At 36.6% G+C, this 20,674-nt stretch overlaps 1 protein-coding gene across 3 annotated transcripts; it reads right to left on the reverse strand.

Annotated features, from left to right (window-relative positions):
- Positions 1–784: 784 nt before the first annotated feature.
- LOC106140802 (glycerol-3-phosphate acyltransferase 4) lies at positions 785–20,448 on the reverse strand. 3 transcript variants are annotated; one of them, XM_060953392.1, is made up of 11 exons: positions 20,273–20,448; positions 15,146–15,272; positions 12,129–12,247; positions 10,920–11,056; positions 10,015–10,120; positions 8,326–8,559; positions 6,318–6,433; positions 5,745–5,885; positions 4,802–4,906; positions 4,248–4,352; positions 785–3,631 (listed from the first exon to the last, which is right to left on the reverse strand). In XM_060953392.1, exons 1-11 carry the CDS (start codon positions 20,423–20,425, stop codon positions 3,544–3,546), a joined length of 1,431 nt encoding a protein of 476 aa, XP_060809375.1. In that variant the 5' UTR covers positions 20,426–20,448; the 3' UTR covers positions 785–3,543. The 3 variants fall into 3 exon arrangements, with proteins under 3 accessions (XP_060809375.1, XP_060809374.1, XP_060809376.1); XM_060953391.1 differs by lacking the exon at positions 8,326–8,559 and adding an exon at positions 9,042–9,278 and having other exon boundaries at positions 20,273–20,447; XM_060953393.1 differs by lacking the exons at positions 4,802–4,906; positions 8,326–8,559 and adding an exon at positions 9,042–9,278 and having other exon boundaries at positions 20,273–20,447.
- Between the last annotated feature and the right edge of the window lie 226 nt (positions 20,449–20,674).

Consider the following 20,674-nt stretch of genomic DNA (forward strand, 5'->3'; position numbering starts at 1 on the left):
AATTGACTTTAAAGGTGTGTATTTATTTTTATAGAATGTAATAAAAAGCAAAATAGCTTTATTTCTAGAATATTTTGTGATACACAATTTGGTGAGCATTTATCCGTTATGGCAGGCACTTCGAATTTATTGGAAGTAATATAGGTGCATTTCTGGTAGGCGTTTAAACACAAGCCAAAAAAAACAACCAAAAACAATTCAGTTACTTTATTCTTATATTTGACAAATCACTACAAAATCATTACAATAAAGGCATCCCATGCCTTATTCAGTCACACGTCATTATAATTTATAGAAACCGTAGTAATTACTTTATTTACAAAAAATATACAAAAGTTCACCATTACCGGTTCGCTAAGACAAAAAACAAGACCGATGGAATACTTTTTTTTTATTTGATATAATTTTAAATGGCATAATTTGATTACTCAAGCACCTCTTTGGCATAACAATCGTTCCGCATAACCTATTAAAAAAATTACGAGACTATTATTATGTCAAAAAAAATATTATACCTTATATATATCAGCTTACATACAGACTACAATTTACATGCGAGCGATGCCGCAAGAGGTCGCTAGTTACTAATTATATCAAAAATAGATCGGCTTTATTAACTTTATACAATTTAAAGATATATTTCTTTTACAAAAAAGCGACCTTTTCTTTACAAAGTATTAGCACTTAATAATTTTTGCATGGCGCGTGAGTACAGCCAATCAGAGCGCGCCATTTGAACCGAACTGAATCCGCTATAACGAGCGAGATAGCATGATACGCTTTGTTTTTGATCTGAAACTTTAATATTCCCGTAATAAGGTCGTTGTTTTATAAAAATTTTATTCGGCGGTAGGTTGCGCTTTTTTTGCGCCGTCGAATACCGCCGATGTGACTTAGAAAAGTGATAACAATATTTGAGACTGGTAGAGAATGCTATTAGCATTAAGTTCACCTATTGTGTCTAAAAGGCCCAATTAAGTTTTTAAATAAATTAAAATTTCATAATATGTATTTCTGATTTTGAGATTTTTTTCGAATCTTTGAGGCCCGGTTAAAATGCGCGATGCGCAGAAAGGCACAGGTTCAAATCCCACCTCGATCTAAATGATTATTTTGAAAGTTATGTACATTAGTTTGAATACTAACCGGATTCTATTACGGTGAGGGAAAATATCGTGAGGAAACCTGCCATTCAGGCAACTGGATGTGTAACCATGGATCCAATACGGGTTAGGTTTACCTGCAAAGGTTGCGGAGGTCAGACGTTAGTCGCTTCGTGTAAAAACCTGACTCAGACAATCCAGGATCCATGGTCTAAGGCATACCCCGGGCTCCTCTCCAGAGAGGTGAGGATGCAACCGGGACTAAAAACCCAGAGGAAGAATATGTAATTTAGATTTCATCTACGATCAACTAGTGAAATCTTTTATTATTTTTAAATATGTATTACCTATGATATGAATTATTAATGACAAAATCTATTTCACAGATAATCTATCGACGCCATATTGTTATACTATTGGTACAGTTGTCAGCAGATAAATAAATAAATATATACGGGACCAATTACACAGATTGAGTTAGCCTCGAAGTAAGTTCGAGACTTGTGTTACGAGATACTAACTCAACGATACTATATTTTATAATAAACACTTATATAGATAAACATCCGTCCAACAGACGCTTCGGAAGCGGCAGTAAACTCGGTTTTAAGTAATTAATTTGACGTCCACCAATGTTGTGAAACCAAAAGCTATGACAATTATTAAATGATATGAAGTGTCCCAAAATAATGAATGAAAAAAATAATAATTTAAATTATAAAACATAGTTCAAATAACATTGTTATCTTATCCAATCAGTACGCACCTTTACTAACAATAAGCATATACAATTTATATATATTAACAATGTACATAATTGTAAATAATTTAAATAAGACATCTTTTCATCATCATCCGCGACTCTCAACTTCAACTGCAAGTTGAAGAGTCAAAGAGAGAGAGAGAGAAGTGAGAGAGAGCGGGTCGGCACACCAGTGCAGCGAAGTACCAAAATTTTATTTATCCCGACTTATTTCCCTTTTATTAAGGGTCATGTCAAAAGTACCCGAAACCGCCGAGCTTGCATGAAGAGAGTTATGAATGTGGAAGAAGCGAAGGAAGTATGCAGAGATCGTGGCAAGTGGAAAGAGCTAAGTCTCTGCCTACCCCTCCGGGAAAGAGGCGTGATTTTATGTATGTATGTAATTTACCTTTTTTTTTAAGTGACAAACTCATTCATTAGTTCATCAATAAACAAATAATCTATGTACAATTTTAATATTACAAAAAAAAAAAAAACAACATTTTGTTATCATATCCAACGATCTTGTTTCACGTCCCTCCACCATATCACATCATTTCATCATTATCACTCATTTTTATCAATACCTACGACTTTTAATTTCAAACAAAAACATTGGTAGGTACAAACACAAATTTTCAGCCGACTTTAAAAATGATAGTTATTTTTCAAAATTTTTAAACAAACAAATTTTTTACTTCGTACTTGCTCGGACCATCACAGCGAACAACTATTTCCATGGAGGCCAATGTCGGTTTTAAAAAAGAATAGGACCACTCCATCTCTTTAAATAAAGATTATATAAAAGATCTAAAGAATTTAAATAGTGACAGGTTGCTAGCCCATCGCCTAAAAGAGGAATCACAAGTTTGTAAGCCTATCCCTTAGTCGCATTTTACGACATCCGTGGGAAAGAGATGGAGTGGTCCTCTTCTTTTTTGTATTGGTTCTGGGAACCACAGGGCATTAATTAAATATAAAATTTAATAATCAGAATTATTAAAAAAAAAGGACTTTTTGAGACTAACATAAGATGCAAATAGTAGTTGACGTTATTGAAGAAAATGCTGCAGTGTAGTTTGTTACCGCTTCTTCTGCACTGACGCTTTGGAAGCGGCAGTAAACTTAGTTTAAAATAATTTATTCGACGTCAACCAATGTTTTGAAACCAAAAGATATGACAATTACCGAGTGATGTTTGAAAAGTCTTATAATAATAAATAAAAAAAAATTAATAACATTATATAACGTTATTACAACGTAAACGTTATAACGTTTATTATAACGTTATTCAGTATAGTGACGTTAACATAACATTTGATTATTCCGATAAGAATGTTCGTTATTTTTTCAGTTACTTATAAATGCAAACTCTTTTAGAGGTGTTTTTAAAAATCCCCTATAAATTTTTATAGGCGATGAACTAGCGACCTGTCACTATTCAAATCTCAATTCCATCATTGAGCCAAACGGCTGCACGTGACTTTTCACTCTTACCGAGACCTACTGTCTACCCCGCAACGGATAAACATCACTATATATATATATATATATAAATGCTGTATTTAAAAAAAAACTGGCGAGAAACACCTATAAATAATTATCGATTTTTAAGTTAGTCACTATAATTCTAAAGCCGCGTCTACATCGCCCGGACCCTGTCTCTAGATACAAAAACATTGTAACACGTGACACATCTCACTCTCCCTTCAATCTCCTACTGAACTCTTCCTGTTGTAGTTCCCGCCATTCCTTCTTCGCTTTCATTCGTTTCAGTTGGCCGTCCCTGTGTAAAAATAAAGCGTATAAAAAATACGTTTAAGAAGCGCCGTGTGGTTCCCGGCACCAATAAAAAAGGATAGTAATAGAAGAAAAAACTTTTTTTTTAGTAAAACTATTTTTTATATAAAAAAATAACAACCAAAAACGAATAGGAACACTACATCTCTTTCCCATGGATGTAGTAACAGGTGACTGAAGGATAGACTTATGAACTTGGGATTCTTCTTTAAGGCGATGGGCTAGCTACCTGTCACTATTTGAATCTCAATTCTATCATTAAGCCAAACAGCTAAAAATGGTATATTAGTCTTTTCGAGACTGTTGGCTCTGTCTACCCCGCAAGGGATATAGACGTGATTATATGTATGTATAAAAGATTACTGATGTTCTCCTCAGTACTTCTAATGACTCAAGGCGTGCTTTGGTTTTGCCCACGCGTTCGTATACAGAATGAACCCGTTATTACGATTCACGTGGGAATTTCGGGTAATCTCTCAGTGAGAAACACAATAAACACGTGAGAAACACAATAAACACGTGAGAAACACAAAAAAACAAGTGAGAAACAAAAGAAAACAAGCGAGAAACACAATAAAAAAGTGAGAAACATCACAACTCACCACTGCAGATCAACTAGTCCACCCCTCCTCGCTATGTTCGCCTTCACTCTGTTAGCGAAGTCCACCGCAGACTCGTTTGCAGATCTGTGCATTGGCGGTAAGTACCTAAAAAAATATGAGTACGTAAGTAAGTGTGGTTCACGGCACAAGAGAATACGGCCACCTCTTTCCCATGGATGTCGTACAAAACGACTATGGGATAAAATTGAGACTACTCTTGTGGGCTATGTCCTGGCAACCTGTCGCCATTTGAATCTCTATGTCATCATTATCGCTTTCGCATTCTTAATATTAGATGGTATAATGTCTTATCAGATAATTGCCGTGTGATTTCAGACACTTTACAAATAGGACCACTCTTTCCCATTGATGTCGTAAAAGGCGACTGAGGGATGGGCTTATAAACTTGCGACTCTTAGTCGATGGGCTAGCTACCTATCACCATTTGAATCTCAATTCTACACTACACTATTTGAATTTCTGTAATTTCAAGACAGTCGGCTCTGTCTACCCCGCAAGGGATGAAGACGTGATCATATCATAACGAGCCTCACCAGACATCGCAGACGATGGCCCACGAACTCATCATATTCAACAGGTAATGAAGCATTCCGTAACGGGAGCTGTTCCAGAACGCGTCTCCGAAACGTGGGTCGTATCTGAAAAAAAATATATAAATATACATACATACATACGGTCACGTCTATATCCCTTGTGGGGTAGACAGAGCCAATAGTCCCGAAAAGACTGAATGGCCACATTCAGCTGCTCGGCTTAATGATGGTATTGAGATCCAAATAGTGACAGGTTGCTAGCCCATCGCCTAAAAAAAGAATCTTAAGTTTGTAAGCCTATCCCTTCTTGTATACATATATCTATCTTATATATATATATATGTATATAAAAAAATTAAATCAATATGTTTTCTTATATATATGGCGTTATGGTAAAACGTAGCAGGTAAGAGAGATGAACGCCGTGTGGTTCCCGGTACCAATGGCAAAAAGAATAGGACCATTCCGTCTCATTCCCATGGATGACGTAAAAGGCGACTAAGCTAAGGGATAAGCTTATAAACTTGGGATTCTCCGTTTAGGCGATCGGCTAGCAACCTGTCACCATTTGAATCTCAATTCTATCGTTAATATTCAAGGTATAAAAATAAATAAATAAATACATATATACAGGACATATTACACTGATCGAGTCAGCCTCGAAGTAAGTTCGAGACTTGTGTTACGAGATACTAACTCAACGATACTATATTATACACAATAATAAATACTCACACAGAAAAAACATCCAAGACCCATCCCATTCAGAGAAAGTTCTTCACTCATCACGCCCCGACCGGGATTCGAACCCGGGACCTCCGGTATCACAGACAAGCGTACCACCGCTGCGCCACAGAGGCCGTCCAGTAAAATAATTGTTTTTTTTTATTTTTGTTTTTTTTTATTGTTTTTTTTTATATATTTTTTAAGGTCCATCACTCACTTTATAGCGACCGGATATATAGTGCCGCCGACTTCAAAACTGCCTTTCTTGAATTGCATGACCGAAGTGTTATTGATGCAGGTCCCCTCAGGAAATATAAGTATGGGTGGATTGTTCGGGTCAGCTATGTGTTCCGCTAGCCTGAAACATACACACATACATACGGTTCTCTATCTATTAGCATAAAATTTTGTGTCATAATTTTACATGGCATACCTTTGTTTAGCCTAATCATTGTTACGCATAATATTATTTGGCATAAATTTTTAGGCATATTTCTTTAAGCATACCTACTATTAGCACAGCCTAACCTAACTTAAGAAGTACTCGTCTTATAGCACATTACACTACATCTGCTCCGCGCAAAAAATTAATTAGTCTAAACTATATTTATGCCTATTGAAATAGTATGCCAAAACCAATTAGGCCAAAAAACTATTATGACAAAAAATTGTATGCGTAACTCGTTATGCCAAACTAAAATAGGCCAAAAAAAAAAATTAGTCAAAGTCCCGGTAATGAGCCGGCGACTACTGCACATAGTATAAATATCACGTATTTTTACAACCTTACCTTTTAGCAACAGCATGTCTGTCTTTGACCTCCGACCTCTCGAACCAGATGTGGGGCGAAGCCCTCGCCAGCGCCCTCTGCAGGAGCCCTAGGAAGCCCCCGTGTCTCTGTCCTATCTAAAAAAATCGTAAGATATTTTTATATTAAAGTTTTCTTTTAAAATTAATGATACGCCCCAAATTTAGTGAATGTTTAGTGGTTTTGTAGAAAAAATATTTATGAAAACCGAATTATAAAAGTTTTTTATAGTTTTTTTTTGTGAAAAATATTAAAAATAAACAATTTATATTATTGCCTAACAATTTAAAATATCAAATTGATTGAAATTGGTTTAGTATGTGGCGACATCTCTACGCCACAAGTCACAACAGCCAATAACAGCGAAGCATCTAAATCGCGCAAGCAAAGATTTCACAGATTATATAATCTCCGACACAACATCGTGTGTCGCGCGGTTCCCCAGGCGTCACACCAGCCTGCTGGGAGATCTTCCCTTTGGTGGCGGTCGAGCCGAATCATCGCTCACGCTACAAGTAATTTCGGAATCCATTTATGACATAAGTAAATCGTGATACGCTTAATTTTTGTTTATAAATTGAATGTCCAATGAAAGATGCTTAAAAATTCTATTTGTTGAAATAATGTAGTTACATAAATATTACTCACATAATTCTTAAAATAACTATAAACTACCCGAGATGCATGCACAGTTAATGCAAAGCCCATATTGAGAATACATTTATTTATACCAAAAGCTTATTTACTCATGAACTAAAAAAACCCCTATGAATTAGGTTAAAGTATTGAAATGAATGTTCCCCATGAACGATAGTATAAACGGCTCAAAAGCTTTCCTTCCACATTTAATGAAATAATACCCAACGTTTACTTACCAATTGGAATTTTATTTAATAATTGCATTTTTAGTACATGTTGACAATTAAAATTGATTAATAAATTGCTTAAATAAAGAGTTATTATTTAAAGTAATTATTGCAGAACTTAAACAGTAAAATTGTAGGCTAGGTATGGGCTAGCAACCTTTCGCGATTTGAATTTAAATTCTATCTTAAAGCCAAATAGCTAAACGTGGCCTATCAGTCTTTTCAAGACTGTTGGCTCTGTCTACCCCACAAGGGATATAGAAGTGACCATATGTATGTATGTAAGTAATTATAGGAATTGTGTGTAAATTGTAGGCGATGGGCTAGCAACCTGTCACTATTTGAATCAATAAATTACTTCATTTAGTCATACAGCCAAACGTGGAATTTCCGTTTCTTTCTAGACTGTTTGCTCTGTCTATTCCTCATGGGATATAGACGTGACTATATGTATGTGTGTAAAATTGGGAGCGTAAGTAGTATGGGACCAAATATAGACCCCTGAGGGGACCCTACGACATTCCATGTATGTTTTGTTCAATAAGTATAAATTATGAACAATGCATAGCCAGATAACTAACAATTGATTTACAAATACGACGTAAATATATGATTTTGATTAACGATTCAAAAAAATTATTCAAATATAAAAATAATATTCTATCGAAAGCTTTTAACAAATCCTTTTATCAAAAAAAATTATAAGTAACAACATAACTGACTATTAACGTAAAACTAAAACCACTCAATATATATTACTGAAATTTGTAATGTAGACAGGTATGATTTTTAAAAGCAAGCAAAAAAAGTTGACAGATTTGTTTGTGCCGTGTGGTTCCCGGCACAAATATAGAATACTACCCGGCATAAATCTTATAGGCGATGTGTTAGCAACCTGTCACTATATGAATCTCAATTCTATCATTAAGCCAAACAACCGAACGCAGCCTTTCAGTTTTTCAAGACTATTAGCTGTGTCTATATCGCAAGGGATACAGACTTGCCTATTTATTATATATGTATGTATGTATGTAAAATTTCTCACTAATTACCTAACAAAAGTTAATAAAGAATCAACACGACGACGACATCTGAGACTATATACAAAAAAAAAATCCACTCACCAAAGAATAACAGCTGTCGCACATCAAAACGAGCGCGTCAATGGGACTCGTATGATTCGCGACGCAGATACCACCCCTGGGCTTGTTCCTCGCGTCGTGATACGTGATCACGGCCGATATACAGCGGGAGAGGAAGTTGAAACACATGATCGAAACGGCGTAGTTCACGCGCTGTTTGAAACGACCGTCCGGCAGGGTTCCGATGCACGCGGTGCAAACAATAAGCCACCAGACCTGTACCCGATGAGATAAAGCGTGATGGTGTAACGCGACAATGATTGGGGTGGCTCGCTTTTTTGACAGATATAGGGTGTTAACTTCGGACATTGTCAGGACATTCAAGTGTCATTGAAATTGACACCCTATACAGCTGTCAATAAAGAAGCATCTCGATTGCCCGGGAAGCAAATCTGTACATATATATATGTATATACCCACATTATATATTGCGTGTAGAAGTGACCCATTTTTTTTTAATATGTTCTCTACGTATAAGTCCTTTAGAGATTTATAAGAGGCCAATTCAGGTCACTTTTTAAAATTTTTAAATAACAATACTGAAAAAATTCTTTATAGAATACAATTAAAAAAAAAGTGCCACTTCCACCCACATCCCCCCCCCCCCCCCCCCACACATGCTTTAAACACTTCACATTAAAAATAAGGGGACAAACACAAAAAAACAAAAACCCTGAAAAAAAAAAACTGAATACTACCAAAGAGTAGCAATTGTTAATGCTCAACACGGCAACATCGATCGGACTGGTGTGGTTGGCAACACAGAAGCCGTTCTTTTTCGGCATGTACTCCAAGTTGTGGAAGGTCGCCACACACGAGAGACTTCTGATCATAATTCTGTTGGACATTTTGTATGATATCTCGCCGAAGAACAGGCGTATGCGGCCGCGTGGCAGGCAGCTCACCAGGGTGGTGGTAATTATTGTTGTGTACACCTGGTGTTGCCATTAGGTAGTTTAAAAAAAAAAGGAAAAAAAAATAAATTGTTAGCGCTAGTGTTATTAAAAAAAAGTCGTCATTTTAGGTAAAGTCTGGCACAGGCATTCTCTCTGTGGTTTCAAGACTATTTTTTGAGCAATTTTTTATATTTTTATATAAATTCAATACTATGCTAATATTATAAAGCTGAAGAGTTTGTTTGTTTGAACGCGCTAATCTCAGGAACTACTGGTTCGAATTGAAAAAATATTTTTGCGTTGAATAGACCATTTATCGAGGAAGGCTTTAGGCTATATAACATCACGCTGCAACTATAAGGAGCGAAGAAATAATGGAAAATATGAAAAAAATGGAGGAAATTTTTCATCCTTGAGGGCTTCAATGATGCCCAATATAACTATTCCACGCGGACAAAGTCGCGGGCAAAGCTAGTGTGCAATTAAGGTTACATTCGTAAAAGGCGACTCAGTGATAGACCAATTAACTTGGGATTCATTTCGTAGGCGATGGGCTAGCAACTTGTCACTATTATGAATCTCAATTCTATCATCAAGCCAAAAAGCTGAACGTCTCATATCAGTCTTTTCAAGACTGTTGGCTCTGTCTTCCCCGCAAGTTAATATTCTATTCAACATCACGAATGCCTTTCGTGCCGACTACCTAAGATATAAATTAAACAACATGTTTTGTTAGTAGATAATTAATAAAAAATATAAAAAAAAAATAACTAACCCCAATAACGAAGATGAGTATCCTGAGTGGCAACAAGAACATGTATCTGACGATGAAACCCATCGCCCAGATTATGGTCAGGCGCCATGTCAGGAACTCATATTGTCTGAAACAAAAGATAATGATATAAACTAATATACAGGGTGACATTTAAATCAACTGCATCCTTTTAAATATAGACTATACCCATGCTTCTGAGCCGTTTGAGCCTATTTTTATTTAAATTAAACGTCATCATTTTCACATTTAAAAAACCCTCAAGAACTACGTCACACGCTTTATTAAAGACCAATACTACAAAAAGAAATTAAAACTAAACATGTAAATAAATGTCTCAAAAATAAATTATTTTTCTAGTATCAAGATCAAGTAAAGTACAGAGTTGTCGAGATCGCTCAGCTGAATGGATCGTAGATTTTGATACTTTTATTTTTTTCGTTATTTCTGAAATATGAACCGATATTTTTCTTTTAACGTTTTTAAATATCCTTTAGATGAGTACACTTAACAGTTAAATTTATGCAGTTGAATTAAAAGTCACCCTGTATAGACTCAATACTTTTAATCCGCCATGCCTCTTTGATTATGGATTTTCCTTTTTGTTTTGGTTGACTGGAAGAAATCCCGATTGGGATAAGTCCGCCAGTGTACATATTCTTCTATATCCAATGACTGTTCTATTTTTGTTATATTTATTTTTATATGCAATAAAGAGTTTACAAACAAACAGGATTATAACATTATGTACTTACAAAGAGGTTATAACGTACTTGTGCCGTGTGGTTCCCGGCACCAGTACAAAAAAGAATAGGACCACTCCATCTTTTTCCCATGGATGTCGTAAAAGGCGACTAAGGGATAGGCTTACAAACTTGGGATTCTTTTTTCATCATTATATTGAATACCTGTTGGTCCTGGTGAGTAAGTTCCAACTCCTCAACTCTTCGGCTTCGAAGACCGACGTCACCTGATCCTCAATGATGGACTCCATGCCAGCTTTAACCAGGTCCAGCGAGTGAGACAGGTGGAACTCCAGGTTTACCTGAAAATAAAATAAAAAAAAAACATCATATTAATATATATATATATATAAATATATATATATATATATATATATATTAATATAATAAATATACATATATTCAAAATAATAAAACGCATAATATAGTGTTTAAAATAATATAAATATTGTAATTCCCATTGATGTACATAGTTTGTAAGACACTCTGTTACTAACACTATATAGGTTTTTATTAAACCTGAAATAAATGATTTTTATTTTTATTTATTTTATAAAGCTATATGTAGCCTTTCGGTATTTCAGAGACTGTTGGCTCTGTCTACCCCGCAAAGGATGTAGATGTCATTATTTAAATTTTTGTAGATAAACATCACCAATATCGGAAAAACTTAATTTTCCATCATGACCTGACCGAGGATCGAATGAAAAGAACCTGAGACCTTCTTATTCAAAGACTTCGTTTCACCGCGGACGAAGTCACAGGTGTAAGCTAATAAATAAACTGTTTATTGATGAACTTATGCATAGGTTTGTCATACATACATATAGTCACGTCTATATCCCTTGCGGGGTGGACAGAGCCAACAGTCTTGAAAATACTGATAGGCCACGTTCAGCTGTTTAGCTTACTGATAGAATTGAGATTCATATAAAGTGACAGGTTGCTAGACCGTCGCCTAAAAAAAGAATCTCTACGCCTTAGTCGCCTTGTACGACATCCATGGGAAAGAGAGGAAGCGGTCCTATTCTTTTTCCTATTGAATAGAATAGAATAGAATAAGATTTATTTTCAAAATTGGATACAAGGTATCACTTATTGACGTCACATAACTTCAATCTAATTATAACTACTATCGCTTCCAAAGCGCATGTGTAGAAGAAGCGGCGGAACAAACTACACTGCAGCATTTTCATCGGTCGTCAATTTACAAATATATATCTCTTAAATCTTAATCGTCGACGAATGCACATTGTCTACATTAAAAAAAAAGAATGAATGTAGAACTAACTTGTTAACGTAGTTGGTGGTGGGAACTACAAGGCGCATCAATTATTGGTTTTTCACTTGAATATATATATATTATATGCTCACCTCATTCTTAAGCTCTTTATGACCGTTTTGCATACGCTCTTGACTGGAACTCCTCTTGTAGTTCAACTCTGGCGATGGACCTAGTATCTCCTCCCTTTCTATCACCGTCATCTTTGTACCTGTAAGAGAGAGATGGATATATATATGTATATTTCAATATCCCATATTCTATACATTTCATCAATATATACTAACTAGAGGCCGCCCGCGACTTCGTCCGCATGGAAACCCTATCAATCCTGAGGGAAATCTGGGATAAAAAGAAGCCTATATGTTTTTCTGGATCTTCAGCTACCTACATACCAAATTTCATCGTAATCGGTTCAGTAGTTTTTGCGTGAAAGAGACAAAAATCCACACTGCCATCCTGACCTTTTCACAAACTTTCGCATTTATAATATTAGTAGGATATATATACAATTATACCAATAGGAAAAAGAATAGGACCACTCCTTCTCTATCCCAAGGATGTCGTAAAAGGCGACTAAGGGATAAGCTTATAAACTTGGGACTCTTCTTTCAGGTGATGGGCTAATAACCTGTCACTATTTGAATCTCAATTGTAACATTAAGCCAAAGAGCTGAGCGTGGTCTTTCAGTCTTTTCCACAATGCAGTTTCTGTCTACCTCATACATACACACATAAAATCACGCGTTTTTCCCAGAGGGGTAGTCATAGACTACATCTTTCCACTTGCCACGATCACTGCATACTTCCTTCGCTTCATGCACATTAATAAATCTCTTCTTGCAAGCTTCGGGTACCCTTGACCTGACCCTTTGCCAGGACGTCCTTAATTTGATCAAGACACGTTCGTCTAGGCCTTCCCACTCCGACCTTTCCCTCCACACTCTCCTTGTACATCTGCTTAGTCAACCTGCTTTCATTCATCCTCTCCACATGACCACAGGTGCCCATCGGCGCGACCTGTGTCCACAAAAACTTTGAATACCCTATCTTAGAAAAAAATTAATAAAATAAATAAATAAATATATACGGGACAAATTACACTGATTGAGTTAGCCTCGAAGTGAGTTTGAAACTTGTGTTACGAGATACTAACTCAACGATACTATATTTTATAATAAATACTTATAAAGATAAACATCCAAGACCCAGGCCAATCAGAAAAAGTTCATTTTTCATCATGCCCTGGCCGGGATTCGAACCCGGGACCTCCGGTCTCACAGACAAGCGTACTGCCGCTGCGCCACAGAGGCCGTCAATTGCCAACATATGTAATGCTTAAGCATATAAAAAAAAAAACCATCTTAACATACCCTACCTCGAGATAGTGATAAACACGTGATTGAATGTGTGATTGAAACAATAAAAAACAAAATCACGCGACGCTATCAGTCAAAAGCAGCGAGAAACCTAAATCGCGCAAGATTTCACGGATTGTAGCATATATATTGTGCCGCGTGGTTCCCGGCACCAATACAAAAAAGAATGGGGCCACTCCATCTCTTTCCCATGGATGCCGTAAAAGGCGACTAAGGGATAGGCTTACATACTTGGGATTCTTTTTTAGGCGATGGGCTAGCAACCTGTCACTATTTGAATCTCAATTCTATCTTAAAGCCAAATAGCTGAACGTGGCCTATCAGTCTTTACAAGACTGTTGGCTCTGTCTACCCCGCTAGGGATATAGACGTGATCATATGTATGTATGTATGTATCCCAACCCCCTAGTGGTCCAGGCCGCAAACTACACCCCAAGACCAGATGCCCCGTCGCGCCGCCGACGCCCGAGGAATGTGCTCCATGATCCGGACGACCCCATCACGGTTGCCAACCGCCCCCCCCCCCCATAACCCTGCGCCCGCCAGGAGGCAAGGATATCGACACCGTCCCCATCGCAACCACCAGAACAGTGAGCGAGAAGTAGCTCGTTCTCCAGGTACCGCAATGTACCTGGGCGCTTCACGCCGACACGATAGGCCCTTAAGGTAAGGTTAGTCAAGATAAAACCCTTAAGGTTGAGCGTTGCATCCGCTAAGGACAAATTACACAGATCGAGTTAGCCTCGAAGTAAGTTCGAGACTTGTGTTACGAGATACTAACTCAACGATACCATATTTTATTATAAATACTTATATAGATAAACAGGTCAATCAAAAAAACCGGGACCGGGATTTTAACCCGGGACCTCCGGTGTCACAGACAAGCGTAGGTACTACCGCTGCGCCACAGAGGCCGTCGAAAATAATAATTTTAACGATTAATTCGTCGTATACAAAGAAGGTTGACTATAAATGTATATCATTCAGAGATATTGCCTACATAGGTCGGACAAATTGTATTTATTTAACTGTACAGTTTATCGGCCATTACATTATTACAATACATTTACAATTTCAAAACAATACAATTACGTTTTTTATTGTTGACTTAAGTCAGTCGAACACGACATGTGACTTCAATTCATGATTATTTATACTAACCGTTGCACGAGGAGCTCTTTATACTGTTACGTCTATATACCTTGCGGGGCAGACGGAGCCGACAGTCTTGAAAAGACTGATGGCTGCGGCTTTATGATGGAATTGACATTTACAAATATAGATCTCTTAAATCTATACTAATATTATAAATTTGAAGAGTTTGTTTGTTTGTTTGAACGCGCTAATCTCAGGAACTACTGGTTCTAATTGAAAAATTCTTTTTGCGTTGAATAGACCATTTATCGAGGAAGGCTGTAACTATTAAGAGCGAAGAAATAATGAAAATGTAAAAAAAACGGGGGAAATTATTCATCCTTGAGTGCTTCAATGATGCCCAATACAACTATATTCCACGCGGACGAAGTCGCGAGCACATCTAGTCTCTCAAATATATAATCTATAACAAAGTAATACAATGTTATACAGTAGAGTTATGAATGTGGATGAAGCGAAGGAAGTATGCAGAGATCGTGGCAAGTGGAAAGATGTAGTCTCTGCCTACCCCTCCGGGAGAGAGGCGTGATTTAATGTATGTATGTAAGTAATACAACAAGTTTGATCATTCTTACCGTTACTCCCATTCTCCTTGATGATGGCAGAAGGTGGTTTATCATCAGGCACTGGCGGTTCCTCTTCATCATCAGAACTGTCGCTCCTGTTCACCTTCCTTGCTACTTCTATATGCTGTCGACCGTACTGTTACAGACAAAAATATAGGTTATTATACATACATATATATTTAATTAATAACATCTATTAACCCTCGCGGGGTAGACAGAGTCAACAATCTCGTAGAAATTGAGAGGCCACGTTCAGCTGTTTGACTTGATGTTAGAATTCAAATTCAAATAGTGACAGGTTGCTAGCCCATAGCTCAGAAGAAGAATCTCAAGTTTATAAGCCTATCCCCTAGTCGCCTTTTACGGCATCCATGGGAAAGGATGAAGCGAAGGAAATATGCAGAGATCGTGGCAAGTGGAAAGAGGTAGTCTCTGCCTACCCCTCCGGGAAACAGGCGTGATTTTATGTCTATGTCTATTTTTCTTTTAACGTTTTTAAATATCCTTTAGATGAGTACACTTAACAGTTAAATTTATGCAGTTGAATTAAAAGTCACCCTGTATACACACATATACATATATTTATACACATATTTCTCAACGTGAGCCTATTAAATTTATTACGAGAGAACAGTATACATACATACATACATATATTAACTAAGAACACGCACTATCCAACTGCTTTATCAGCGACCTTCTAACGACCCTCAAGATGCAATCCTAAGCATCTAGTTTAATCATCAATTATTCTAATAAGGAAATTCGAATCGGCAACTAGAACGCATACTGACTTACATTACATACATACATATAATCACGTCTATGTCCCTTGCGGGGTAGACAGAGCCAACAGTCTTGAAAAGACTGACTGACTTACTGTTTAAGTATTAGACACCTTCTATACATGTTTACTCTACTAGCTGTGCCCGCTACTTCGTCCGCGTACATATATCGATTCGTCGAACAATAAACATCTTTAATTTATCTCCAATACTCCCAACGCTGTATGTATAAATTGTAGTACCTGGGTGACCGATTAAGGCGACTGGCTAGCAACCTGTCACTTTATATGAATCTCAATTCTGTCACTAAGCCGAACAGCTGAACGTGGCCTTTCAGTATCTACAAGACTGCTGGCTCTGTCTACCCCGCAAGGGATATAGACGTGACATTTATGAGGCGTAAGTATTTATTATAAAATATAGTATCGTTGAGTTAGTATCTCGTAACACATGTCTCGAATTTACTTCGAGGCTAACTCGATCTGTGTAATCTGTCCCGTATATAATTATTATTTATATGTATGTATGTATGTATTAAAAACCTTTTAACTAATATTTGTTTGTCCATTTAACGCGTGTTTGTCCAAAGATCGCTGGCCCATCGGCTTAACGTGTGTTATCGCGTGATAACAGCCGGAACCGTTTATAATGTCCACCTAAATCCAACGTTGTTGATATAACTTATCAATCATTAGCCGGGCCTAAGGTGGATTGATATCTATACTAATATTATAAAGCTGAAGAGTTTGTTTGTTTGATCGCGCTAATCTTAGGAACTACTACTACTACGGTTGGAATTGAAAAATTCTTTTTGCGTTGAATAGACCAATATATCGAGGAAGGCTTTGGGCTATATAACATCACGTTGCAACTATGAGGAGCGAAGAAATAATGGAAAATGTGAAAAATAACAAGGAAAATTATTCATCCTTGAGGGCTTCAATGTTGCCCAAAATAACTATTCCACGCGGACGAAGTCGCGGGCACAGCTAGTCACACAGCTAGTTACTCTTTCACGCAAAAACTTCTAAAGCGATTACGATGAAATTTGGTATGTAGGTAGCTGAAGACCCAGAATAACATATAGATAACTTTTTATACCGGAGTTCCCGCGGGATTTATAGGGTTTCCATGCGGACGAAGTCGCGGGCGGCCTCTAGTATTATTATATAAGTGCGAATGTTTATGTTTGTTTATTGTCTTTTCACGCGTTATCTACTGAATTAATCTTTTTGAAGCATACATACATACATAGTTCACGCCTCATTCCCGGAGGGGTAGGCAGAGACTACCTCTTTCCACTTGCCACGATCCCTGCACACTTCTTTCGCTTCATCCGTATTCATAACTCTCTTCATGCAAGCTCGGCGGTTTCGGGTACTCTTGACCTGACCCTTTGCCAGGACGTCCTTAATTATATACATACATATATTCACGTCTATAACCCTTGCGGGGTAGAGAGAGCCAACAGGCTTGAAAAGACTGAATGGCCACGTTCAGCTATTTGGCTCAACGATTGAATTGAGATTCAAATAGTGACAGTTGCTAGCCCATCGCCTAAACAGAATCCCAAGTTTGTAAGCCTATCCCTTAGTCGCCTTTTTCGACATCCATGGGAAAGAGATGGAGTGGTCCTATTCTTTTTTTTTATTGGTGCCGGGAACCGCACGGCACTCTTACTTACACGTTACTTGGTATAATGGCGAAAAACACAACCTGCCTTTGTGTAGTCGGATAAATTAATAATGTCTGTGCATTTGTAAACAGAATGACCTCTAAACTCTAGTCACGTGGCGGGAAACTGATATTACTAATAAGCTAATTGCAGTGTCCAAGTTATGTTTTAGACTTTGAAGTTTAGGCGATCGGACATACATACATACATATATATATATATAACCACATCTTTATCCATTATATTGCGGGGTAGACAGAGCCAACTGTCTTGAAAAAGAAAGGCCACGTTCAGCTATTTCCATGCATATAATCACGTCTATATACCTTACAGGGTAGACAGAGCCAACTGTCTCGAAATGACTGAGATTCAAATAGATCGCTAGTCCATCGCCTACAAGAGGAATTCCAGACTTTTCGGCCTTCCCCTTAGTCGCCTTTTACAACATTCACGGGAATGATATGGAGTGGTCCTTCTCTCAAGTGCCGGTAACCACACGACATTAATGAATAAGAGAGGTTAATAAACTCATTTCATTTATTAAAAAAAAGCGAGCAATGACATTTGACTATGGTACACAAAAAACAATAGATAACACTAATTTGAAAACTAATTTTAAGCAACACTAATTTTTCGTAACATGATGCCGTGCGGTTTTCGTCACTTCAGAATGGAACCACTCCGTTTCTTTGGATGTCGTTCCTATGGATGTCGTAAAAGGCGACTAAAAGGATAGTCTTATTAACTTGAGATTCTTCTTCTAAGCAATGGGACTAACAACCTGTCACTATTGAATCTCAATTCTATCATTAGCCCTAATAGCTTAACATAGTCTTTCAATCTTTGCAAGACTATTGACTTGACACTATTAATCCTGCAAGGGATATATACGTGACTAGCTGCGCCCGCGACTTCGTCCGCGTGGAATAGTTATTTTGGGCATCATTGAAGCCCTCAAGGATGAATAATTTCCCCCGTTTTATTCACATTTTCCATTATTTCTTTGCTCCTTATAGTTGCATCGTGATATTTTATAGCCTAAAGCCTTCCTCGATAAATGGTCTATTCAAAGCAAAAATAAATTTCAATTTGAACCAGTCATTCCTGAGATTAGCGCGTTCAAACAAACAAACTCTTCAGCTTTATAATATTAGTATAGATATAGATTATATGTATGTTTATAAACAAATACAGTTTTTCACAAATCCCACGGGAACTAATTTTTACCAGGATGAAAGGTATCCTGTGTCCTTCTTCAGAAATTTCAAGATATTGGTTCAGTAGATAACTCATGCAGAGGTAACAAACAAACAAACAAACTCACTTTCACATTAACATTATTAGTTGGGTTTATTTGCATAATGTAGGCATATCATATATTTTTATATTGATATCTGTTGAAAATGTTTTAAAAGATATAACTGAATTGCTTATCAGCCGAGAGATTAAAGGATTAATGATTATCAAAACAACTGGAGCCCCCAACCAATACACATTAGTACTACATACATACATACATATGATCACATCTATATCCCTAGCGGGGTAGACAGAGCCACCAATCTTGATAAGACTGACAGGCCATGCTCAGCTGTTTGGCTTAGTGATAGAATTGAGATTCAAATAGTGATAGGTTGCTAGCCCATCGCTTAAAAGAGGAATACCAAGTTTATAAGCCTATCACTTTGTCGCCTTTTACGACATCCGTGGAAAGGAGATAGAGTGGTTTTTGTAATGGTGCTGGGAACCGCCCGGCAGGCCCTTCTGACAAAAATATAACAATTTCCTGATTGGTCTGTGTAATGACTAATGGGTTAATATTTATTACTAGTATTTTTTTTTGTAAAATATTACATTGACTTATTTTATGCCAGTGTGGTTCATTCAATATAAAAAAAAATTATTTGATCTTTTGTTATATTACAGAAAACATGGTCATTAAGTCTTGTAACTACTACCTTTGCCTAGCCCTTAAAAAATTAAAATGTAGGTACATAATCTGTGTGTGTATGTGTGTATCAAATTTAATAAGATAAAAAGCATTTTTCCATTGAGTCTTTTGAAGACAATTGGCTCTGTCTACCCCGCAAGAGATATAGACGTGATTATATATATATGTATGAATGTATGTATGAGAATATTTCGTATCTTTTTTTTCTAAAAAAATACTTAGATTACTGCATTGATTTTTATGAAGTTTTAAACAGATTCCTACAAGAGTGGGCGATTAAGATTTTAGCCTTACTCCTTCGAGAAGGTCAAACCTTCAAGCAGTTTTTAGTGGAACTTAAACTTTGAAGCTAAAAGTTGAGAATAAGAGTTCTATTCTTAGAAATATGTTTACAAACACATGTATGATCTGATCGATTTCCGGCGTTTTACGTCTAATTCTCAAGATGATGTCACACGATTAACACAAACCATGTTTAACATTTGGAGTTAAAACCAATAACATCGTGCTTCGTTAAATGAGTCATTAAATATTTGAAGGAACAACGTAGGGTTTAAATAACATAACCTTATCTTAAAAAGATGTAGAACTCATGATAAGTAAACATAGCTCATAAAAAGCAAAAAAAACAAGGTAGATAGGAATATTTAGTATGTATTAAATATGGATAATTATTCATAAATTAAAGATATTATTTTATTATTGTAAAAAAAAAAATATCTTACCTCGAATAGCTTGAGAAGAATGTTTACATAGAGACGCCTTACGCCGAGGGATTTACCAATAGATGCTAGGAAAATAACACATAAAATTAGAAGCAAAAACGGTGTGTACAAAATAGAAATTGCGACCGACACAATCGGCATGAGTAACGCCATTTTGACGACTGATTGAAGTTTTTAATTTTGCGTGACATGCTGAATTTTTTCATGTCAATGTCATATGGTGCAAAACTAACAGTCTAGATGGCGATGCATGATACTGAAGGAAAGTGGATGAAATGATCAAATGGAATGAAGATCTATTATTCTTCATTGCACTGTACTCTAAAATTCAATTACTTTAATCAAGTCTTTAATTAAAACGTATAGAATAATTTTGAATTAATAATGAAAACGTTAAAAAGC

Source organism: Amyelois transitella, chromosome 31 (genome assembly GCF_032362555.1).
Source record: "Amyelois transitella isolate CPQ chromosome 31, ilAmyTran1.1, whole genome shotgun sequence".
NCBI classification, from domain to species: Eukaryota; Metazoa; Arthropoda; class Insecta; order Lepidoptera; family Pyralidae; genus Amyelois; species Amyelois transitella.